Genomic DNA, 25,913 nt, shown 5'->3' on the forward strand with positions numbered 1-25,913 from the left:
CGTGGAAGTCACCCACGTGGAAGTCACCCACGTGGAAATGTAGACATGAAGACATACAGCGTTTGTGTGATGTAAATAGTAGACTCGATTTTCCACGCTAATGACGGGGAAAGACGGCTCCGGATAATTCAAAATTGCGGATAATCCAAAAATATCTATTTTTGCGATCTCTATGCCAAAAAAACACTAATATAGGTATAAATTGTGTTTAAGTCGCCCAGTTTCATGGATTAAACTCACAAAATTATTGATCGGATAAATCACTCAAAATGAGGCAACTGACGATTTTGATTGTTACTCTTTCGACTTAGAACGAATACTAACGATCAATGCGGGTGCTCGGTGGACAACACTTTCCTGCTCCCGCACAGAAGAGTTAGCTCAATCTAGATTAGAAGTTTTCATGACTGCAGGGATCCATACTCTTTGGTTCTTTCGGTAAAGTCATGTAGGTAGAAAAATTAAATCAATTTATTTAATTTTTTTATAAGTTAAATTTTTTTTTTCAAATAAGTGTATTTTATTTTTTATACCTACGTGACTTTACCGAAAAAACTAAAGAGTAAGAGTTAGTTCACTAAGTGGGTAGCAGGACCACACCAATCAAAATCAAACTCTGCCCGCTGTCGTAAAGGTATGCAACTATTGTACTGTAGGTGTTCACGTGGATTTCGGATTAACCTGAGCACACATTTGTTCAGTTTAAGCACGTAACTTGTAATACACATTTCCAAGAATTACAATGTATAACCGTGTTTAGATTATTAATTTAGGCTCGAGGGAAAATCCATGAGTTGTTAATTTGTTAAAATCTAAGGTGCGCGGTTAAACCGCAAATCGGATAAACCTAACACAGTCTACTGTGACGCTTGTGTGATTTGTACCTGATATGTTCCATATTTAGTGAAAATAGGTTACAACAATGTCTTGAAATATTAATAAGCTGAATTCGCAGTTGAATTTACTGTTTGAACATGTCTACGCATTTGTCCGCTGCTTGCTATACATTTACATGCATTTTTTATTAAAATTATGTTTTTGGTTTAGGTTGTACAGTTTTAAATCATTTAAATGTTTATTGTACCGTATATACTGGACTGTTACGGATTATGGTACGATGGCATTTAGGGGGGCAATCACATGACCCAGCTGTCGAGTGTTACCTGCTTATTGCAGAGGTTCACGGTTGGAATCCAGCAGCTGCCCTGATTAATACTGCGGGTGTAGTAACCGGAAAAATATTCACCATCTGCCTGACCGGACATTAAAGATTCTGTGAAGTTATTTGCAATAGTAGGCCATTGCGTGCCGGGGTCGTAGTCGACATTACAAATTGCCCGCAAATTACTCATTTGGAATAAACACCAATCATCACCTGCTGCAAAAACTTGCCAGGACCCTCTTGAAAACGATACATGATACTCAGGGTCATTCAAAGTCATCTGCCATGTGCCAATGGCAGATTCGGTTACATGAGCCGGTCAAGGATGTGCTCCCCCTTTCGTACAGCATTTGAAAAGCAACTGGCAAAACATGAGTAGTAATCCATCCATGGGCATCAGGAGTTGTTGGGTTGTATTTTCTTCCCTGCGTCAGTGTAACCGTGGCACGGTGAGCAGTCGCTTACGAGATGAAAAGATTGCAGTTCACATTCACCACAGGACGAACATCTAATTTTAAATCCTTTTTGAAGGAGAGAGATGCCACCTGCTGGATCTTGTTCACACATGATTAAACGCAAGATGTGCTGAGATATTTTCAGTCCAGACGTACATTTATTTGCAAAACATGTATTCTGGTTCGTATGTTTTTCTCAAAAAACAACATTTTTAAAAGTTAATCTCATTTCATAATTATTTGTTGAACATATGTACAGTAATTCCCTTTCCAGAGGCCTTGAATTATGCAGTGGACTTCACATAATCCAAAATGTTCACAGGACAATAAGACTCAATAAAGTTCACAGTTTAAATCATTGTGACTCATCAGATGATTCATCAGATGATTCATGGTTGGAATTCTCCTTAAAGTCCAGCTGGTCTGTAGGCACCCTGTCTCCCACCTTGCAGTGACGAATGCTCCGGTACAGATCTCTAGGACACAACAAACACAGGCATTTGCAACAGCTGCTTGTCCGAATGACAATCTAATTATAGAAAATTACTGTAGTAGGTTGTGACCATCATATTCCAGTTGTTGAGTACTAACATTGCACTTGACTGGCAGGATACAGTCTTTATAGAGTATAAACAAGCACGACCCATTGTTGATAGAAAAAACATCTTATTGAAGGGATTCCAGATGCACTTGGGTGGCGAATATCTTGTGTAGGTGAACTCACTGACATGATTTATTGTTTTCCTGCAGACACCCCACAACCACCCCCTTCTGATTGTGCCTACTTTCTTTCCTGCCATGATCAAAGTTGCTGAGCATATTCCATACAATCCCAAACATCCACATCCATCAATTTGTTTAAGTTAATCTGTGTGATAAATACAATAACCAGAATTCCAACAACCTAAAGCCGACTTTCCTATTCTTCTTAGGCAGTGTTGGGTGACAATTATTCTGCTTTTCTGGTTCTGTCCTGAGGATGCTTGCAGTTTCCATCAAAACGTCATATCTGATTGCTACATTCGGTTGAGGATTGCTATTAGGTCTTTCGGTAAAGCCACGTAGATAGAACATAGTAAAGTAATATAATAAAAATATTATTTTATTATTTGTTCTATCTCCGTGGCTTTACCGAAAGACCCAAAGAATATGAAATCCTGCAGTCACGAAAACTTTAAGTCAAGATTAAATTGCTATTAAACTTACCACTGAATTGATATAATTGGTATGTTTGAATACCACGTGACAATTTTATTTTACGTCACAGTTGGTGGAGGGTTTTGCGACACAAATTTGACCATGGCCCAACTCAGAAATCAATGATGGATGAATTATTGGTGGCGTCTGGGCTGCGGTGTTTACCTGCCGTGCCTCTGGCGTGTAAACACGACGTGCTCGATGGCTCCGTTGGAGCAGCACATGTGGCAGTGCACGTGGCGCGTCCTGCACTGCACCGGCTGCAAGATCCTCGGCCAAACCTGCTCAGCGTTTTCCTCACCGCGGCGGAAAATCAGGTACGAGAACTTCTCCGTTCTGGAAGGAAGTAGTTTCTGGAACGCAAGAGCAACGGCAAACGGCAATATGCAACCTCCCGCAGAAGTAGTTCTAATGATGTTGCTGTTGCCGATCGTTACATATCAGTGAATGTAATTGTTTGTGTTTGAAGATATCTTTACATTTTTTATGCATTCTTGGAATTACATTGAAAGACAAAGGAACACAGGGATTAAAGAAGATGCACAGGTTAATGACTGTCCAAGCTATGAAGAAAAATGGGTTGGGTGGGACAAGTCATGACTACGATGAATGGTAAAAAAAAATGACAAATTGGCAGTCAAGGAATAGAATGCATCTAAGATGATACCCACCAAGGAGATGGAGCGATGCGTTCGATTCGTGTACAGGTGCTGGATGGATCGTTGCATAGTAGGATCAGGAGAGGTGGCGTGGCTTGGGAAGGCCTTCATTCAGCGGTGGATTGATTATGGCTGATGATTAAAATATTTTTCTAGGAAAATCCCTTCAGATGAAACATCTCATTTTCAAGATTGTTCATATTAGCTTCAGCATTGAGGAGTCTACACTCTCCACCTGGCTGGTGTGGTGGTTGAACACGATGTGGTCGAGATGAAACGGTCCGAGAGAAATAAGTTCTCAACGTGGAGGGAGGAATCAATGAGTGAAGTTCACAGGAACCCTATCCATGGTGGTAGCCAGAGAAGAGTGATACAAAGGTGACTGACCGCTGGTGAGCGAGTACAGTGAAACCTTGGATTGCGAGTAACTTGGTCTGCGAGTGTTTTGCAAGACGAGCAAAATTTTAAATAAATATGAATTTGATAAACGAGCGAGGTCTTGCAATACGAGTAGTAGGTGTATACGCTTTGTCTGCCGAGCGTCACGTGATCACAACTGATATACGAGTGCTTTGGATTACAAACACGTTTCCGGAACGAATTATGCTCGCAATCCAAGGTTTTACTGTAACTGGAATGATTCAGTGAGTGCCGGATCGTCAATCAACCTAACGCTGACAGGTGAAGACATTTAAATGAATAAAGTGATTCGTCACATTTTGCAATCACTTACGGATTCAAAGTCAAACGGCTGGTAGTTCTGAGTGAAGTTGCACGGAATGAGCTTTCTCGCCAGCGTCAGTGGGCACTGCAGACCATGCGGACACTGCAGGGAGAACATTCAGTCAGCTGCAATTTCTTCCGGTGATAATTTAAGCGTTGATAATGTTCATTGTTAACGTGATGCAATTGGGTTAGGCCACATCACGATCTGGTCAAATGTCCGTTGCAAACAATTTTAATTGTCGCGTGTGTACGAGTGTTTACCCCACCAATTATTTTTGTTTCTTACCGGTGAGCTGAAACAATAAAACTGGTGCATTAAATGCCGATACACGAGACAATATAATTTGTTTGGCTATGTCAGGTCGTGTAGCATTACACAACCAAACAGTGACTGAACCATTAAGTAGTCCAACCCAAAAAAATCAACATCCAGCAATGTAATGTTATACTTGTTATCTGCAATGAAGAGTGAGGTCACGGATAAGGGGAGTTTCAGATGAGAGAAGCTTCACTGTGAGCAAGTAAATTAGGTCTACGGGACGTGGCTCCACCCTGCGTCACGTGACGCAGCGCCAAACGTACCCCCCCCCAATGGTTATTTGGTGAAAACAAATCACGAAACTCATCTCCATCACACGTGATGGAGTGGGTTTCTGGCTTTGTGAGCTCCATGGTGGTGGCTCAGAGCCAGCGGGGTCCCTATAGCTGACCTCTCGCTATACCGGTCTACAACCGTGGTGGAGAGTTATGGGGGGGCGCGATGGCATCAAGGACGGTGGCCGTGATAATCTCGTGACCTTGCTGCACAAGGCCTTGATGTAATTGTTTAAGGCCACTGTCAAGGTTGGGACTTCTAAGATCTCCGAGGCGATCACCAATGACTGGATCTGACCTACAAGACGGCCAGTCTACACCGTGGGAAGAGGTTCTCTTTCTGCTGGCGCTTCGACATTGGGACATCACTATTTCCTTGGCATGAATATCAAGCACAACGCATCCTCTATCCATATCCCCATCATCCTCAACTCCTGCTATCGTTGGGATAGTGGGGGTCCGGGATTCTCTGTCCTGTGAGGATGCCAGTGGATTTGTCTTATAAGACTTGGATGCAAAGGGAATCTTCAGTGGAGCTAAATTTAATCCCCCCCACCCACTACCGCATCACAAGCTGCTTGTGCATTGCTCACAAGGCATTTCCCAGCGATCGTCAGGCCGGCAATGGAAAAATAAATCTTGATGCTCATCAAAAGGGCGAGGTTGGCAGCCACACCCGCAGGACACGGTGGCTGCCATACTTACAGGTGCAAAGACATGCCCTTGATTTTCTTTATTCTGCTCATCAGTTTCCTGTTTACACACACCAAAAATCAGGGGTATTTCATCTGCCATTCAGTGGTGGGTTTTAAATCAACATACCTGAGTTTTATCCATGATACAGGGCCATTTTTAAGATTGTCATGAGTTCAGTTCTATGCTTATTTGTCAATATTTATCAGAGACAGGAGAGAACGTGCTTAAGAGGATGGCCATCAAACAGATGGAGTGATAATATCGATGCATGAGCAGGCGCAATATGGATTTTTGTGGCATCACAGCACCATGACGGATGAGAGGCCTTCATTCAGCGGACGATAGACCATGGCTGACGATGCTGAAACTATGGAGACTAGAATAACATCATTTCGAAGAACGCTGCCCAATTTGCTAGGCTGTTGATATGAGTTCTGAAATGACCGTACGTAAGAAGACTTAGTGAATTGTCAGCCACGTGGATTCTCTTCCCTCCAGTGACCCTCCACCACCCAACACCTCAATTCTCAAGTGAGCGTGGAGGTGGTGCTTATCTTGTCAGTTTTGTAAATTGCACATTCATATGGCACGGGCGAGCCTATCCACTGGACAAGCACTGCTGATTTCCCCACAAAGTGGTACTAATTTTATCGGCCTCGGTGAGACGATGGCCTGTCAACCCCAAACCAGGATTTGAACTCGCAATCTTATTGCGATGCGCTTTCTCTGCTGGCCGGTATGGGCGAGTAGAATAATGTATCGAGACAGTGATGGTATGCTAGGCGCAGCCCTTTACCTGCAGAAGTGCATCCCTTGCCTGCATCAGAATGGTATATCCACTAAGAGTTCCATTCTCAATCAGTACCTGAACACAGGCAACGAACGACAGAAACAGGACATCGACACAAGAGCAGCTGACATCATTGTTATGATCTCCACCAAACATGCACCCCTCTCTGACACACCCATGCTATAGTCACTCGACACTACATGAATGTTTCTGTACCTTGATTTTACGAGAGAGTGTTTTTCATAGTAATTTGGTCGGGCCAAATTTTGTTACTCGAATTTAATTGTACTGAATATTGTTGATGTTTGGGCACCGTTTCATATTTTTCAGATGTAACGTGGTTGTGTTTGCTCCGCTTTATATTTTGGTTGCTTTTGCTCCCGATTCATATTTGCCGGCAGACTGTCTTCATGGGTGCCGTGTATTATTTATTTAAAATGCATTTTAAAAAATATGTCTCTTGCAAAATCCCTCCAGATGGAACATCTCGTGCGCAAGGGGGGTCCAGGGTGTCAATTGACATAGCAAAAAAACCCGTAACGGCATGCGTACAAACATTACTTTTTTCCGATCTAAAACATTGAAAATGAATGTAACCTTTTACCAGAAAAGAGTTTGTTCTCTGCCACAGAGACAGCACGGCGCTGAGACGATCGGTGGCGCTTCCCAGCTCACTCAGCGAAAACGCTGCCACAACAACGTCGTATCGTACCTGCAGATCGCACAATGGTACGTTTCGTACGGCAGTGCACACAACAAGAACTCTCTATATATTTATATTCTTTAAATGCTGTGCAATTATATGTAATGGTTGACACTCAGAAACAAATGTAGTCCATTTATAAAATAAAGCACGCACGGTGGAGCGGAGTCAGATCCAGCTCCCGGGGAGCTTGACTTCAAGTGTTTACCACCACACTTGGCCAATAACTAAACACATTAAAATATAATTAAAAAGCAACGGATAACTTATGAGTGAAACCTGACACTGATGTTGTATTGAACTGTAACAAATCACCTTTGATGGAGGTAGGAATTGGCGAAAGTAGACCCTCTCAATAACTGACGTCGCATTTTCTTGTCCTCCTGATCAGCAGAGACGTGGAAAAGCAACGAATTCAGTTTTGAGCAAACGACAGGCGGCCGGACCATGCAGAGGTCAGAGCGCTCAGCAGGCAGCGCTGAGATCTCGCGTTCGAACCCAGGTGTCAGCATCTGCTGCCTGAGATTAAACCGCCTTCTCATGTGCAGTGAGTGGATGGTCTCAGCAAGGTCACCAAAGGTTACACAAAAGAAATACATTTTAACATCTTGTCAGATTAGAATTTGGATGTGAAGGATCACTTTAATAATGATGAAGACATGTTTTTGATAAAGCGTCCATTACATCTGGACTTCTCAGAGCGCTTTACATGCATTTATTGAATTATACCACATCTCATTTAAAAAATGTTAAAGGCACCCCAGTGACAATTGTTCCTGAATGGTACATGGTGACTCAGCACCCAGCCTGCAAGTGGGCATTTGTCTGCCAGTACAGGGCGTTGATTGCTATGTGTAATGCCAATGAGTAATGTGGGTAATTTTTTTATTTGGGAAAATTTGGATGGATAAACAATGGCCTACTTGTTTCCAATTACATCAGGGGGCTCTTAAACGTCGACTGTAAGCAGACGGCCGTACTTATGGTTATTACACCCGCAGTAGTAACCAGGGTGGCCTGCCGGATTCGAACAGCGAATCTCTGCAACAAGTGGTGAACAATGCTACCGCTGGGCCAATTTTTAATTCAGGTTTGGGGTTTTATGGATCCGCCGCAATGATGAGCGACAAGCTCAGCCAGAAGCAAGCCTGGTGAGGTTTGGCGAGGCTTGGCGAGCTCCGGGCCTACCCCGGAGCAGCACGTCGGCGAGCTTGTTCATGGCGGGCGACACGTCCACGCAGTAGTGATCCCCAATGGATCCTGACCAGGTCTCGTGAGCAGCCCTGGAGCACGAACAAGGCAATCAGCACGAGTGGAACAGAGACAAGACTCCGGGCAGCGACAAACACAAAGTTCCCACATATACCGTATTTTCCCGCATATAGCCCGCATATGCATATAACCCGCAGACACAAATACCCCGCAAAAAAAGCGTTTTGTGTAAAACAAATTTCAGATAACCCACACCTCCATATACCCCGCATGCATTCATATCTTTAACGTCGTTACCGCAGCTTAATTCCATGATATTAATACGAAGTTTACATTTGTAATACATTCCACCATCAATTGTTAACATTAAAATCTTAACGTGCAGAAAGAAACAAACTAACCGGAAACGAGTGAACTTAAAACAGTAAATAAGTAACAAAAGTAAATATCCAATAAATAAGTAACACATAACTGCTAGATAAGTAAGTACTGTTTTAGCACTGGTAGATTGCGCACTGCGCAGACAATCGTGGCACTACGGTAACGCCGTCGCTTCCCCCCCACCCCTCTCTTCCCCCAGCTCTCCCATCACCGGTAAACAAAGTACGCCCACTTCAAACTGTGTCGTTTCATTGCACAAACAATTCGAATCATTTAAAACGTGATAACATGTGCAATTTTAGTGTGAGTGGTTTATTCAGCAGTGCTTTAGTCAAAGGTAAGTGTTGCATAGTGGATAGTCCTACCATGACAAAATTAAACGAGTTATGACATGTCACACGTGTCAAATATTTTTGGGATAGCCCGCACCTCCATATACCCCGCAGGGTCTTGTTTTGTTTGTAAAAAGTGGTCAACCACGCGGGTTATATGCGGGAAAATAGGTACTCTTAAGAGACTGCTTTGGCAAGTGCTATTCGTGATCACCTATGAAGGCTGGCACGGTACACGAGGGGGTGGGGAGCCAGCACCACACCTGGCCGCCTTTGTCTCCCCGGTGCTGATATTCACACACTGCACCCGGTACTCATTTAAGGCCGAGTGAACTGAGGGGATGCCCAGGACCGGTTCAGATATTCGCTGTCACTTTTCTTGGTCATGAGCGCTAACCACTGCGCTACCGTTCCCCACAGCGAGGGAGCCACGGACCGGTGCCGTATCGCATGGGGGGGGGGGGGGCGCTCCTGTCCACTGAGCGTACGTGCCGAGCACGGGGCTCACTCCGCAGAGCGCATGGCCCCAACATGCACCATTCTCATTGACCACTGGTTCGTTTTCATCATGCATATTCACGCATTCAGATTAACACGTAGGATTTCACGACCAATATTATTCATTTGAGGTTTTTTTAACGGGAGGATTTCTCCACAACTGTGGCTGTCGCCTCATGAGGTTTGTTGTAATTACCGGCGAAATGTCATACTCGAATTGTAAATGTGCTGATCTCGTAACGAATGGTATGTTTTGCTTAAGTGACAAACCTTGCCAATTGGCTGTGTTGGGTGGTGGCTGGTTTAACGACACATTTATATTGACTCTATCTAACCCAGTAGTTTTTATTTATTCTACACAGATCAGCATTATTATCCATTTACAACTTGTACAAAAGACAAGTTAACGTGCTGTGTTTCTGTAGCATACTTGACATTGATTACGAATCATAATATTGACTGGAATAATTTACGTATTAAGTTTAGATTTCTTTTATATTTACAGGCATCCTTAAGGTTTGGTGGCATGATCATCGCCTTTGACCATGATGACATCTTGACCTCGATTCATGTAACTGTGCTAAAAGAGTTGTTCTGTATTGTGTGTGATTGTGCAAAACTGTGGAAAGTGGAAGCAGTTAACGTGCTGCGCTACAATCCCGGCAATCCGAGTTCGATTCCTGCTCACGACCAACACCAGTTACGATTATCTGAACCGGTCCTGGGCCTCCTCTAGGTTGACTTAGCCTTATAAGAGTACCTGGTACAGTGTGTAAACAACCATGTGCCGTGCCAGCCTACATAGGTGCCCTCTAATAGCACTTGCCCCAATAGTCATTTTAGGCTATAGGGGGATCTTTGTGTTTGTGTAGTGAGTGAAGTACAGCTCTAGATGTGATGCATGTGTTGTGCTGCAGAGGCTGTGACGTGGTGGGATGTGTGGCGCACCACACTGAGCTGCCTGTGCCCGAGCCGAAATCCAGGAGGGACGTGGGGCGAAAGTCGGGAACACGTTTCTTGATCTAGAACACAACATAAATGATTAAGCTCACATCACACGGGTCGGGCCGTGCGTCTATAATTCACGCACTGTATCCGCTAATCAAGTAATCGTTCGGTGACTGCTGTGAGCTGCACTGAAACAAATCGTACAAACGAGGCAAAGATACAAATAAGGCAGTAAAAACCAGGCAAAATAAGAATCCCTTATTGCAACAAATCGTGGCCGGAATTGTGGCCGTGAATCGAATCACTGTGGGGTGGTTGTTACACGACTTGTGCTTGGCCAGATGGATGTAAATGGATGTACTGGCCACCTTCATGTTGAATCCTAAGAATTATATCCTGTTTGATCATCATCATCATCATCAGCCATGATCAATCAACTGCATCCTGCCCTCGCCCATTAATACTTCGGTCACCAATAGTAAATTAACCGGGGAGGCCGCGAGTGACGGTAGAGGAGCAAAGGAGCCGCTCACCTCGGTGAGCGCACGCACAGTGGCCGCGTGGCACCCGCCCATGCGCGCCGCCATGAAGGTCAGGCTCATGGCCTCGTCGTACCTGGGGGCAAACGACACGCCGCGCCAACTTTTGCACGAGAGCACTCGATAACGCGAAACACGCAGCGAGTAAAAATGGCCAGTTATTTTGTGCGACCTAACCCAAAAACGTACTGTGATTAATTACATTGACGTTATAACAGTAACTTAATAATATTCTTGGTTCTTTCGGTAGATAGAAAAAAATCTAAATTAAAAGCAAAAAACCCACGACGTTTCGATCGCAACACAAGCGGTCTTCTTCTTTCCACCTAAAGAAGACCGCTTGTGTTGCGATCGAAACGTCGTGGGATTTTAGCTTTTTTTTTGCTTTAAATCTAGATTTTTTGTTTTCTATCTACGTGACTCTACCGAAAGAACCAAGAATATGAATTCCTGCAGTCACGAAAGTTAATAATAGTTTGGATATAAATAAATACGTCCGGCTTTACATTTCATTCGGTTGTTCAGGGGGACTCTGGGCGTGCAAATAAGGCCTATCGAGTTATCATTCCAGCCAGTTGGAGGTGCGAGGCTGACGGGTCACTGGGCGCCATGGCAGGTGGGTGCCTTCGCCTACCCGCATTGATAAGCGTGGTGAAATACGGTCGAATTTCTTTCCCTAAACGGTCATGGAGCATGAAATGCGGTTCTACGTCATTTGCAACACTTTCTCAAACATGATGGCGGCAGGGAGCGGGGATGTAAGGAATCACTGGGTAATAACGGGACGCCTCTTGGTTTGAGCATTGCTACATGCAATGCACGAAATCGATAAGATTTAGACGGCTATATGCTATGGCGCCATACATCGCATATCGTGAACACTCACCTGAGCATCTTCCAGTGATAGGTCACCTTACGCAGTTTCTGCAGTACCAGGCTTTCCACCATTTCATCTTGTTTCTGCTTTTCCAAACGATCGCCGGTTTCCTCAAACCCATCTAAAACGAAACAAATACACGAGTTAAACACTGTGCCTCCTCTCAGGACGAGTTGAGAACGGTGGCGTCGCCGCCACAGTAAAGCGTGCGGTCCTCGCGGCCGTGCCGCGACTACTCACAGCCTTTGACGACGTCGCGATGGATCTGCGATGCTCTCCTCTGAAGGGGTTGCATTTCGATTGGCAGCGTGCGACTCCACAGATAGCTGCAAAGCTCCTTCATCCGCTCTTGCAGATGTGGGATCTGGAACTCTGTCGACACAAACACCGGTCTTAAACCAAACACATCTATACAAGAAACGCATGAAAATGCAATAGCAGTTGATTACTTTAAACAATGATAGGTTACCTAATGACCAATTCATAACGGAACACGAATGATAGATGTTGAGCTTAACCGTGTACAGGAAAACACCATAATTAGAGATCAGTCACACTGGAAACCAGCCTCTTCCAATTCAAAGGCTCATATACAAGTTTTTTATACCATTGGAACCTCATTTGCCAGTAAAAAATATAATAGTTTTTTTACTCTTCTATCTGGCAACAAAACTGACACCTTTTTTACAAGGAGTCCTGTTTGTATAGACCACAATACCTGCAGCCATAATGCAAAAAAAAAAACATAACTCTGATATATATTTTTTACTGGCAAATGAGGTTCCAATGGTGTAAATGCTTACCCCGAGCTGTCATACTCTGATGGTGCATTGTCTTTGAGTTGTGCGCCTTTTGGCGTCATCTGGTCCAACCCATGTGAGACTAGGCTCTAAGGAAAGCCGTCTCAGGTGTGGACCAATCAACTTCAAGGACAGTGCATATATTATCAGAGTTATATTTTTTGTTTGCATTATGGCTGCAGGTATTGTGGTCTATGCAAACATGACTCCTTGTAAAAAAAGGTGTCAGTTTTGTTGCCAGATAGAAGGGTAAAAAAAAAATGATCAACTTGTTTATATTTACCTAAATAAACAAATTTGTCCAGTTCTTCTTCGTTTTCCGCTTACAGATCCATTGAGGACTATTATCTCTGTGACTGGGGAATGGAGTAGGCCAGCATGCTTCAGACACTTTGTAACCGGCGCAACGCATGCTTTTATTTCCACATTAAAACCATTACAGACCCTGGCCATGCATGGTTCCACGTTATTATTTTTCGATACAAATGATACACTGGTCACAATCGTCGCTGTACATGGGTGTGTGTTTCTTCATTAAGTGCTAAAATGATCTTGGATGGTCAAGTGGATGTTTTAAAATTCAATAGGTTGCATCACTTTGCATCCATATACATTGATTCTTATACTCAATACACTTCTTGAATCGTGTGTCTAAGAGTCTGTTTTGATATTTATTCCAACGATATCATGCCGGATCAATTACATCCGACAGATTTGAAGCTTTCGTGACTGCAAGGATTCATACTCTTAGGTTTTTTCGGTAAAGTCACGTAGGCAACAAATAAATAATAAAAAATAAAGAATAAAAATAATAGAAATAAAATAATAAATCACGACGTTTCGGAGGCAACACAAGTGGACACTTGATACAGTAATTTTAGCTGTGACGGTCCCACCTGATGACGGAGACTTGTGTTGCCTCCGAAACGTCGTGATTTATTATTTTATGTCCATCATTATTTCCATTATTGTATTATTTATCCTATTTATTTATAACCAATTTTTATTATTTATTTTTAACGACGTGACTTTACCGAAAAAACCTAAGAGTATACATCCGACAGCCCTGGACTCCAGCAATCACGGTCATCTGACGCCAGGACAAAGTGGCAACTTTAAAAACAATGCAAAGACCGAGGGCATCATCATCATCATCTTCTGGCGAGCCCACGGCGGAGCAAGGCGCGCACTCACTCGCCAGCACCACCTGCACCCCTTGCCGCAGGGGCTCGGGGATCTTCACGCTCTGCACGTGGCCGATGCCCGGGTGCTTCCTGAAGGACTGGAACTGTTTGGTGGATTCCTCCGCCGTCGCCTCTGCAATGCACTGGAGGACGAAAACACGCGCACAGGGGGGGGGGGGGGGGTGTCTGCGTTACGGGCAGTGTCGCCTGCGAGAGGTGTGCGTGGCGGAACGTCGGACCTCCTCCCCCCCCCCCCCCCCCCCGTGTCTCTCGTCTGCTCCTCTCCGCGTACCCGAACGAGCTGCCGGGGCTGAGGACGCCGCCAGCTGCAGCCGGCGAGGAGGCGCATGGCGCCCCGGGGGAGTGCAGCCGGCACGGCACGGCACGGCTCGGGGCGGAGGAACCCCTCGGGGAGAGACAGAGAGAGACACGGGGAGAGACAGAGAGAGACACGGGGAGAGACACGGGGAGAGACAGAGAGAGACACGGGGAGAGACACGGGGAGAGACAGAGAGAGACACGGGGAGAGACAGAGAGAGAGACGGGGAGATATCACAATGAGACACGGGGAGACACGGAGAGAGACACGGGGAGAGACGACAGAGACACAGGGAGATACCACAGAGACACGGGGAGACACAGACACGGGGAGAGAGAGGCAGAGACACGGGGAGATACCACAATGAGACACGGGGAGAGACGGAGACACGGGGAGACACAGACACGGGGAGAGAGACACGAGCAGAGACAACAGAGACACGGGGAGATACCACAATGAGACACGGGGAGAGACAGTCGCTGAGACAGAGGCACGGGGAGAGACTCGTGCTGTCTTTGAGACGCGAGCGCGCACTGTACGACGCGCGTGCGTCCCACGTGACCGCCGAGTCTACTGTAGTACAGTAGAGCGTCGCACTGTACGACGCGCGTGCGTCCCACGTGACCGCCGGGTCTACTGTAGCACAGTAGAGCGCGCACTGTAGCGGGGAGTTGCCGAGAGTTCTCTCGTTGGGTCGAACGATTCGCAGCTCACCAGCAACTAAACATCGATACTACATCTTCTTGTTTCTTTCGGTAAAGTCACGTAGAAGGGAAGTAATAAAATAATAAAAATAAAACATAATAAAACAATTCTCACGACGTTTCGGCTACAACGCAAGCAGCCGTCTTCAGGTGAAGAATGAGACACTACCAAACTAGGAGCTTATATATAAGCTGCATTGGGGGTTGAAGAGCGCCTTAACAAAAAGAATGTGCATGTGAAGAGGGATTTAGCATATTCATGGAAAATGCGTAGGCGTTGGGCGGGGGGGTGTCAAAGTCATATTATGCCCATGCATTATGCAGGATCAGCAGCAACCAAGGGGGGTGCAGGGATTAGCAGTAACAAAGGAAAGGAATGTTAATGATATGTAGCTGCAGTTACTCAACAACCACGTAGAAAACTAAAGTATAAACTACATAAAAAACTAAAGTATAAACTGCATCGCACCATCAGTATACTTCCTATACTCTATAATAAGCTGAGTTACTAACAGCAAGTAATACATTACAATTTTACCTCGTAAAAATTCTATAATATGCTTCCATCTAAACCTTATTCTCTTACATCACACGAGCATATACCGTACTATATACTGCCATAGATAAACCCAACATTAAATTATATACTGTATTGCTGTAAACCAACCTATATCTTATACATTAATATCACACTATGTATTATTCTACACACCCTAATGTGTATCGAAATGGTTTATTACGTCCTTCCAATGATTGCTGAGCCAGAATCCATCTTCTCGGTTAAAGTTGTCTCTGTGTTTGTATATGTGGATCGCCTCATGAACGAATCTCTCATGATAGCCAGATGGCTTGCAGAGAACCTCTGTCTTGGAGAAGTCAATATCATGTGAGCCCACTGAGTTGTAACAGTGATCTGCCACGGCTGAGGTGTTAGTCCTACCGTGTTTCAGGTCAGCTTTATGTTCACGGATGCGGTCCGAGACATGTCGTTTGGTTTCCCCAATGTAACTGCTACCACAGAGGCAACTTAGTTTGTAGACGCCAGGGTACTGTATGTCTGGAACCACATCTTTTACAGACGGTACCAGATCACGGATTTTATGTACTGTGTTGAATCGGACCTGGATCTTGTGTTTAATCAGGATTTTGGAGATCTTTTTTGTGACCCCAGCAATGTAGGGTAAGGTGATGGTCTTGAAAGGCTCCTCAACAGGATCCTTCTTGATGGTTGGAGTGATGGCTTTGCGGATTGTATAGTCGGAGTAACCATTTGCCTTAAGAGCTTGGCGTACGTGTTTGAGTTCACTGGAAATGTGTTCATGGTCGGAGATGCATTGGGCTCTATGATATAGAGTCTTGATGAGGGAATTCTTCTGAGATGGATGGTGGTGGGAATCCGGTTTTAGATAAGCATCCGTGTGGGTGGCTTTCCTGTAGACAGAGTGGCTCATTGAACCATCAGGTCTCCTTTTGATTAGGACATCCAAAAAGGGTAGCTTGCCATCATTTTCGACTTCCATGGTGAATCTGATGGCTGGGTGTATGGAATTGATGTGGTCGAGAAATTGGTCTAGAGCAGGCCGGCCATGTGGCCAGATGACAAAAGTGTCGTCTACGTACCTCTTCCATAAGGTCGGGCGTAGAGTGGCAGTCTGGATGGCGTCCGTCTCAAATTTCTCCATGAAGATGTTGGCTACAACCGGAGATAGGGGGGAGCCCATTGGGGTGCCCTCAATTTGCTTGTAGAAGGTTCCATTCCAGGTAAAGTATGTATTGGTTAAGCAGTGTCTCACCAGGGGGGGTACCCCAGCATTCAGTCCTTGATGAACCAAGTCTTCAATGATTGCGATGGTGTCAGGCACAGGTACCTTGGTGAACAAGGAAACCACATCAAAACTGACAAGCAGGTCGTCTGGGGACAGGGCAATCCCCTTGATTGTCGATACCAACGCCTACGCATTTTCCATGAATATGCTAAATCCCTCTTCACATGCACATTCTTTTTGTTAAGGCGCTCTTCAACCCCCAATGCAGCTTATATATAAGCTCCTAGTTTGGTAGTGTCTCATTCTTCACCTGAAGACGGCTGCTTGCGTTGTAGCCGAAACGTCGTGAGAATTGTTTTATTATGTTTTATTTTTATTATTTTATTACTTCCCTTCTACGTGACTTTACCGAAAGAAACAAGAAGATGAATCCCTGCAGTCACGAAAGCTTTAAATCGAAACTCGATACTACATTCAACAACAACACCACCACCACACCACCACCACACGCTCACGTGGCTGTCAGTCCCTGATCAGTGCCCTAGCTTCTACTGGTAGGAACCACCTGGTTCCACCAGCCCACAGGGGATTATTGTGTCCGTCCGTCCGTCGTGTATCCAAAAATGGGAGGGGTGGGGAGGGGCTGGGTGAGGTGGGGAGGGTGGGGCTGGGTGGGGGGGAAGGTGGGGCTGGGTGGGGAGGGGAGGTGGGGAGGGTGGGGCTGGGTGGGGGGGGGCTGGGTGGGGGGGAAGGTGGGGCTGGGCGAGGTGGGGAGGGTGGGGCTGGGTGGGGAGGGTGGGCCTGGGTGGGGAGGGGTGGGAAAGGTGGGGAGGGTGGGGGGGTAGGGAGGGGAGGGGCTGGTCACCCCGTGGTGCCCTTATAAAACTCAACGTTTAACCTACTCACGCCGGCTTGTGCCCGCCCTCACAGTCGGCCAGATTCGCGGAATACACCACGCCGCCGTTGGCCCTGGCCATTGACCGAGCAACCCAACGTTCCTACCAGCTCCCTCCGCAGGAATGTGTTATACAGATCAATTCAGACCTCATTGGCCTCCCCTCGTGCTCTTATAAATCTCAACGTTCATTCTACAAAGTCCCATCACAAGGGAGAAACACAAACAAATACACAAACAAGAATGGTATTGCCCGTATTGAAACAGATGTGCGCCGCGTATGGACTTTACCGAAAGAACCACAGAGTATGGATGGATTGCTGCAGTCACGAAAGCTTCAAATCAAGATTGATGGGTCGACAGGTTTGAAGACTCATTTGGTCTTCTCCGTACGGCTGATGTTGATGAATAGCAGCATCTGAAATGTTCCATCGAGGCGTCTTATGAGCCAGATGATTGCACCATGAATCGTGTACGAGGTTGAAGGGTGTTGCATTTGTGACGATGTGTGACGAGGAGTTTGAGGAATGTGACGTCACATAAAAATGCGCAACTTTAAATAAATATAGACAACACGTTCTACTTAATTAAATATACTTTTTAATAAATGTTTTCTCCTACAACATCAGAGTGCAGCGGCACATTAAATACGCACTACAATGACAATAGTTTAAAGCGATTTGAAGCATGTTTTATTTTGGGGGGGGGGGCAGAGCTTTGTGACGTCATATTTGAGGGGGGGGCGGTCTGACTTTATGTGACGCCGTGTGACGAAGAAGGGGGGGGGGGTTCAAAAATCGTCCAGAATCGCGTGGCGTCATTTATGGACGGCCCCCAAGGAGAGACAAATACAGAGACGGGAACGCAGAGCGACAGACGCAACGAGAGACGCACATCCAGACGACAGAGAGAGATCCTGCAAGGGACAGATCGCAACGTAGATACTGAGAGAGACGTGGACACGGTGAGACACTTGAGACTGCATCGAGAAACGCAGAGACGTACACAATCGCAACCAACTTCTTCCGTCATCGTGCACCACCGCTTTGTTAACACATTCCTGCGGAGGGAGCTGGTAGGAACGTTGGGTTGCTCGGTCAATGGCCAGGGTCAACGGCGGCGTGGTGTATTCCGCAAATCTGGCCGACTGTGAGGGCGGGCACAAGCCGGCGTGAGTAGGTTAAACGTTGAGTTTTATAAGGGCACCACGGGGTGACCAGCCCCTCCCCACCCAGCCCCACCCTCCCCACCCAGCCCCACCCCTCCCATTTTTGGATTCACGACGGACGGACGGACACAATAATCCCCTGTGGGCTGGTGGAACCAGGTGGTTCCTACCAGTAATAGCACCAGAGTGCAATGGTCGCTGATGTCTGGAGCCTCCTGACCTCACCATAACCCATAACAGCATTCCCGATGGAGGCCATTCACTGGGCCTCCTTCAAACAAAGGCAAACAGCGCTTAAATCATGCTCCTTACAAAATGTTTCGCAACTGGTTAAACGAATATTTCAGATTCAGTGGGCTCGGCTGCAAAATGTAGTTAGATATAAATATGGGCGAGACAAAAGTCGCGTAGAACAAGCTGATTAAACAACTGAAGTCTACTTTGAAGCGAAATAACAGAAAAATACAGCGGTTAAGACCAACCACTGACGGCGGATGGAGATTGATTCGCATGGTAGGGGGCCGTCCATAAATGACGTCACGCGATTTTGGACGATTTTTGACCCCCCCCCCCCCCCTCGTCACACGGCGTCACAAAAAGTCAGACCCCCCCCCCTCAAATATGACGTCACAAAACTTGCCCTGCCATACGAAGCGGGTGAGCAAGCGGGCTGCTCCCCCGAGTAGCCATTCCGGGGGCTGGAGGGCTTTCGCTCTGTGCCACAGCACTGCGACCGCCAGATTGTTGTTGATCAGCACCCGCCCCCTGAAAGACATCGCCGGGGATAGGCGCGCCCAAGCCGCCAGCTTCGCTTCGAACCGGTCCCCCAGTTCGGGCCAGTTTTGCTGGGTGACGTGGGGCTTCCCGAGGTGGACGCCCCGGTATTTGACGCCGTCGGTCTGCCAGGCGACACCCCCTGGGAGGAGCACCGGGCACGCGGCACCCTGCGGCCCCAGTCGCAGAGCCGTGGTCTTCGCCCAGTTGATCTTAGCGCCGGACATCGCCTCGTAGGCCTCCACCGCCCGGCATAGCGCAGACACGCGTCATGCGTATCCGTGACGACCACGCACAGGTCGTCCGCATATGCCGACACCTTGACGACCGCCTCCTCGGGGCCCGGCACCCTGTACCCCGACAGGGAGAGCTGGAGGCGGCGTACGAGGGGCTCGATGACTCGGACGTAGAGGAGGCCCGACAGCGGGCACCCCTGTCTGACTCCACTCACCACGGGGAAAGGGGCGCTGAGCCGCTGGTTGATCTTCAGCAGGCTCGACGCGCCCGCGTATAGGAGCCGCACGTGTGACCTGAAAGCCGGCCCAAACCCAGACGCGGCGAGCAGTTTTTCCAGGAAGCGGTGTCCGACCCGGTCGAAGGCCTTCTCCTGATCGAGGAAGATGAGGCCCAAGTCCGTGCCGTCCCTTTCCGCCAGTGCGATCACGTCCCCGACCGTGCTTACGTTGTCGTGCAAGCATCGGCCAGGGACGCAGTAGGTTTGTTCGGGTCGAACAAGCTGGCCCACCACCGACTTGAGGCGATTGGCCAGCACTTTCGCAAAAATGTTGTAGTCTGCGCACAGAAGGGACACCGGCCGCCAGTTCTCGATGCGGCGCAGATCTCCCTTCTTCGACAGCAGAGTGACGACAGCCCTCCGGCAGCTCTGCGGGAGCACCCCCATCCGCAGGCTCTCCGCAAGGACCTCCATTAGGTGTGGCGCGAGATCGTCCCAGAAGGTTGTGTAAAATTCGGCCGGCAGGCCGTCGATTCCTAGGGCTTTGCCGGTCGCCAACCCCCTCACCGCGGCGCGGAACTCCTCTCCTGTGATGGGGCCCTCCGTGCGCTCCATCCCGGAGTCCGCCAAGATCGGGCATCCGTCGAGTAGCTCCCGGGCCGCCTCTTCGTCCATGTCACCACCTCAGAAAAGTGTGGCATAGTAATCCCGTGCGAGCCTGGCGATCTCCCCTTCTGCCGTGACAGTCCGCCCCCCCCCCTCCTGATCTGCAGACACGGGATGCTACGGCTGTTGTTGTTGTTGTTGCCGAGCTCGCATTGCAGGCCGAAGAAACATTTTGAGGGGGAGTCCATGTGGGCGAGGTGTTGCATTCGCTGTTGCATTCGCTGTTGCACGTACGATCCGATTGCCTGCCGGTCCGTGACAGCTCTAAACAGCTGCTGCTTCTCCAGCAGCGCCCTGCTTGGCTCAGCGCGAACGTCGCGAGAGGCCCCAAGTTCCGCCTCAAGGAGCAGCAGCTCGTCTCTCAGATGGCCTGCTGCATCCCCTTTGGCGATGGCGTGCTGGCTCCGGATCTGCATGCACAGTGCCCTCACCTGCGCCTTCACGTGCTCCCACCATGCCAGGGCGCAGTGAGAGCTCTTCCTGGCCGCCACCCACTGAGCCCAGCAGGCCCTGAAAGCCTTCTTGAAAGCCGCGTCCTTGAGTAGCCTCAGGTCGAGCTTCCAGTACGCGCTGCCGCGCCTCTCCCGAGGGACATGCAGCCGCACAGTGACCAGGTGGTGGTCCGAGAACCCGGCTGGGATGATCTTACATTCGCCAGTCCGGTTGGCGCTTGCAGCGCTGACGTAAAACCGGTCCAACCTGGCGAGGCAGACTCTCCCCCGGTAGTCACAGCGACTCCAGGTGTACTGCCGCTGCGTTGGTCGGTGTAGTCGCCACACGTCCAGCAGCCCCAGCCTCCGCACAACGTCGGCCAGCGGCCGCGCGGAATCCGGGTGAGGTTCGGCGCAATTTCGGTCGAGGGCCGGGTCGAGCGTACAGTTGAAGTCGCCTCCTATGACGGTCAGCGCGTCGTCCGCATCAGCCGCCTCCAGGGTGTCTCGCAATGCGCCGGAGAAGAACAGCCCCCTCCTGCGACTCTTACTTGGCGCGTACACATTAATACATACCATCCTGGTGCCATTAATCGCAAAACCCGCCTCAATCAGATGCCCCGTCACTACTTCTTTGAAGACAACATCCTCAGGGGCAAAGTCCGGGCCCAACACAAATGCCACGCCTGCCCAGTTCTCCTCGCCATTACTGAAGAATGCACGGCCGCCCAAGAGGTGCTGTCGCCGGGCTTGTAGAGCGCCATCGAAGTGGGTCTCTTGCAGGAAGGCCACGTCGATCTTGTTGTCCTTCAAAAAGCAGCACACGCGATGCCATCGTTTATCGCCGCGGGCGCTGTTGCAATTCAACGAGGCTGACTTGACCCCAGATGCCATCGCACCGAGCGGTAGTGGCAGTGCTGGTGGTAGCGACGCCATCGGAGTTCTATGGAGGGGGGATCAAGCTCTTCCTGACCTTGCCCGCCATTACTTTCAGCCGATAGATCTCCTGCTGGCTGAATCCAAAGGCCTTCGGGTCCTGCATCACTGACTGGGCCGTTGTCAGGAAACCCGGCCCGTCAGGGAACGAGTCCTGAACCACGACGTTGCGTTGCCCGAAAGTTTTCTTCAGGAAGCGGAGGAGGGTGTGGGGCGTGCACTCCCCCATCTTCGCTGCCACCGCCACCTTGACGTCGGCGGTGCCGTTGTCGACATCCGACCCCGCCTCCGGCTCCGATCCTGACCCCAACTCCGACTCCGACGGCGACGGCTCGTCGCCAAAGTCTTCGTCGGCGCAGGCCTCTGCTGCCATCTCTGCCGATACGCACAGAGCCAGGGTCCCATCAGGCTCGGGCTCAAGCCCAGGGAGAGACCCCCCCTGGGGTTCCTCAGTTGTCGCCCCGCTGGTCGTCAGGGTGGGCGAAGACGTGCCCCCAAGCACCGCAGCGCCGTCTGGCATGTCAGTGGCGCTGGAGGTGGTCGATGGCTCCCCCCCCCTCCTCCGTCAGGGCGGGTGAGGCCGGGTCCGGCAGTCGTGCCTCCGGCTCGACCACATCCGGCGGGTGCGCCTCGCCGGTGGTGGTGGTTTTGGTCCATAGCCTCCCCTCCCGCCACACCCGGGCGGCTGGCTGACTCGTTAGTGGCGGCTACCGTGGCCGCCCTCTTGGATTGAGCGTTCGCGCGCCTGCCCGCTCTCCCCCTCTTCCGCGACCCGACGATGGTGAAACCTTCGTCTTTGTCGCCGTCGCTGTCAGGTGCTGCTTCCGCGCTCTAGGGCGCAGAGTCAGCGCAGTCACGCTTCAGCCGCGGCCGCTGCCCCTGCTGGACCTGCTGCTGCGGCTGTGGCTGCTGCTGCGCCTGCTGCTGGGCTGCTGCGGCCGCTGTTCCTGTTGCGGCTGCTTCTGCACCTGTGGCTACTGCTGCTGCGCCTGCGGCTGTGGCAGCTGCTATCGCTGCTGCTGCCACCGCTGCTGCTGCTGTTGTTGTTGCTGTGGCTGCCGCTGTGGCTGCCGCCGCGGCTGCGGCACCGGCGTCCGCTGCACGGTGCTTGCCTGGGCAGGCCACACCCCTCCCTCCTTTGCCTTGGCTGGGCAGCTCCTCCTCGTGTGGCCGAAGCTGCCGCACCCAAAGCACCGCGGCGCCGCTGTTGACAAGTACACCGTGTGGACTCGACCACCGATGGTGTGTTTAATGGTCGCGTCCAGCTCAGTGTTCCCGCCTTTGAGAATTATGAAGGCCTGCCGCTGGCCCGACATAATGTGCCTCATTGCCGGGTTCCGAGTCCGCATTGGCAGCCAGACGATGCGGGAGACCACCACTCCCCATCGCTGGAGGTCCTTCATTAATTCGGCATTCTTCAAGTAGGGCGGCGCGCCGGAGATGGTGACCTTCACCGCCGGCGTGGATAGGGGGGTGCACTCTACGAACAGCCCCCCCTCCCCCCCGACGTTGAGCTCTGTCTCCACGATGCGCGCCGCTCCGTCCACCTCAGCTACGTACACCACATAGCCGCGGTTTTCGCGCCGGATGACCCGAATGGCCGCCAGGCCAACGTGCTCGGCCACCGCGGCGGCGATGTCGTCGGGCGGTGTCTCCGGCGGAGGAAAACAGATGAAACCGTGTTCATCCGTCAGGGATTCAAGATGCTCGTACTGTGCCATTATGTCCGTGTGGCAACAGCACTATGGCACGAGAAAAAAAATAAAGTGCTAAGAAAAAATAAAAGCAGCGAGGTGGAGGGAGATGAAGCCCCCTCCCCCTCTCAAGGGGGGGCAGGAGGGGGGACAAAACACACAAGAAGACAGCAGCGAAGGAGAAAGAGAGAGGGAGAGATACAGAGGGAGGAGAGACAGAGACACAGAGAGAGACACAGAGACAGACACAGAGAGAGGAGGAGAGAGGCAGCTGCAGCAGCCCCAAGGCTGCTCTACCAGCACACCTGGGGGCGTGGTGCCGTCGGGACGGAGGGAAACACAAAACAATTCGAAAAAGCCAGCACCACGTGAAGGAAAAAAGTACTCACAATGAAGGGGAGAAAAAGTTGTTGAAACCAAAAGACTCGATGACGAAAAAAGATAACGGGGTACAAGGTTAATGAACGTGTTCACGCTCTCAGGCTCAGGCCTGGGTGGTGAAAACCCAGGCCTCTATGCACTCCAGGTGGGGAAGCAGCCTCCTCCTCCCAGAATGCACAGAGAGACACACACATGGGGGAGAGACACATAGAGAGACACACACAGAGAGAGACACACACACAAAGACACACAGAGAAACAACGCCTCTGTGACGAGGCATTATATAGAGAGAGAAGAGGAGGGGGGCAGAGAAATGAGCATGTCAATGAGAGCGGCAGGGGGAGAGAAACTGGAAGTTGCTGCATCAGCAGCAGGCCATGCTTTCCCACCTGATGACGGACGCTTGTGTTGCGCCCGAAACGTCGTGATTTATTTGATTTTATTTTTTATACCAACGTGACTTTACCGAAAGAACCAAAGAGTAAAGAGACTCTATCTCTCCTTCCTGGCTCCTCCCCCCTCTCTTACCTATATAGCCTCTTGTTACAGCAGCCCTTTTGCCCACTTCACCAATTGTTTATTGCTATGGTCGCCCCTCCTGATGACGGACGCTTCTGTTGCGCCCGAAACGTCGTGATTCAATTTATTTTATTTTATACCTACATGACTTTACCGAAATAACCAAAGAGTATTGGCGTAGTCACTCTTCCGCCCCCTGTTGACCCAATAGTGATGCTGCCCGCTGACAATATGAGGAGTGCGGAATAACACATTCCTGCGGAGGGAGCTGGTAGGAACGTTGGGTTGCTCGGTCAATGGCCAGGGTCAACGGCGGCGTGGTGTATTCCACAAATATGCCCGGCGTGAGTAGGTTAAACGTTGAGTTTTATAAGGGCACCACGGGGTGACTAGCCCTTCCCCACCCAGCCCCACCCCTCCCACCCCCCACCCAGCCCCACCCTCCGCACCCAGCCCCTCCCCACCCTCCCCACCCAGCCCCTCCCCTCCCCACCCTCCCCTCCCCACCCAGCCCCTCCCTCCCCACCCAGCCCTTCCCTGCACGACGGACACAATAATCCCATGTGGGCTGGTGGAACCAGTGGGTTCCTACTAGTATAACGCCTCTCCAAGAGGAACCACTGCTCTAGACGGTATCTGGTCTGCGCTTCCACGTTGACCAGATTAGTTTGAAGAGGCGGGCGGACCCACACTTTAGCCCACCGCTTTAGCAATCCCTGCCAATGACCATATCGCACTGAAGCCACCCAGTTTCATCGGATTTCAGAAGACGGTGCTTGGGTGGCTGCTGCGATAGGGCAGTTCGGCACAACATCATTGTTGAACACTACTTAGTGGCCGTCCGTAAATGACGTCACGCACCTAGAGGGGGGGGGGAGGTCACACATTTGTGACGATGTGTGACGAGGGGGGGGGGGGGTGAGAAATGTGACGTCACACCAAAATGCGCAACTTTAAATAAATATAGACAACACGTTCTACTTAATTAAATAGACTTTTTAATAAATGTTTTCTGCTACAACATCAGAGTGCAGCGGCACATCAAATACGCACTACAATGATAATAGTTTACAGCAATTTGAAGCATGTTTTATTTTGGGGGGGGGGGCAGAGCTTTGTGACGTATTTTTTGAGGGGGGGGTCTGACTTTTTGTGACGCCGTTTGACGAGGTGGCAAGGTCAAAAATCGTCCAAAATCGCGTGACGTCATTTATGGACGGTCCCTTATGCTCCCAACTTGGTTTGCCACCTATCCATGTTTGCCCCCCCCCCCACCTCCACCCCCGAACATGTTGGCAGCCCTGGTTGGAGGTGCATAGACGAGTCTGGGAATCGGTATCTGTGGGTCCGGTGGCAGGCACTGATGTGAAGCATCGAGGTCTAGGGAGCCGTCCATAAATGACGTCACGCGATTTTGGACGATTTTTGACCCCCCCCTCCCCCTTCGTCACAC

The 25,913-nt window shown here is 49.5% G+C and overlaps 1 protein-coding gene across 1 annotated transcript; it reads right to left on the reverse strand.

Moving 5' to 3' along the window:
- Positions 1–1,755: 1,755 nt before the first annotated feature.
- METTL17 (methyltransferase like 17) lies at positions 1,756–14,631 on the reverse strand. Its single transcript, XM_061547881.1, has 14 exons — positions 14,046–14,631; positions 13,764–13,896; positions 12,010–12,141; positions 11,779–11,890; positions 10,887–10,968; positions 10,354–10,427; positions 8,171–8,265; positions 7,298–7,365; positions 6,884–6,991; positions 6,286–6,354; positions 5,499–5,546; positions 4,207–4,299; positions 2,980–3,167; positions 1,756–2,093 (listed from the first exon to the last, which is right to left on the reverse strand). The coding sequence occupies exons 1-14, from the start codon at positions 14,100–14,102 to the stop codon at positions 1,973–1,975; spliced, it is 1,380 nt and encodes a 459-aa protein (XP_061403865.1). The 5' UTR covers positions 14,103–14,631; the 3' UTR covers positions 1,756–1,972.
- Positions 14,632–25,913: the final 11,282 nt, after the last annotated feature.

This window comes from Lethenteron reissneri, chromosome 9 (genome assembly GCF_015708825.2).
Source record: "Lethenteron reissneri isolate LAM-NWPU_2019-01 chromosome 9, ASM1570882v1, whole genome shotgun sequence".
In the NCBI taxonomy this organism is placed as follows: domain Eukaryota; kingdom Metazoa; phylum Chordata; class Hyperoartia; order Petromyzontiformes; family Petromyzontidae; genus Lethenteron; species Lethenteron reissneri.

Excerpts from the sequence above, each read along its gene's own strand:
- METTL17 (XM_061547881.1), bottom strand. The coding sequence starts at position 14,102 with ATGCGCCTCCTCGCCGGCTGCAGCTGGCGGCGTCCTCAGCCCCGGCAG. Across the intron at positions 10,969-11,778 it reads TATCACTGGAAGATGCTCAG|GTACGACGAGGCCATGAGCC; the intron begins GTGAGTGTTCAC and ends GTTTGCCCCCAG. Across the intron at positions 4,300-5,498 it reads AAGGGCATGTCTTTGCACCT|TGTCCGCATGGTCTGCAGTG; the intron begins GTAAGTATGGCA and ends TTCTCCCTGCAG.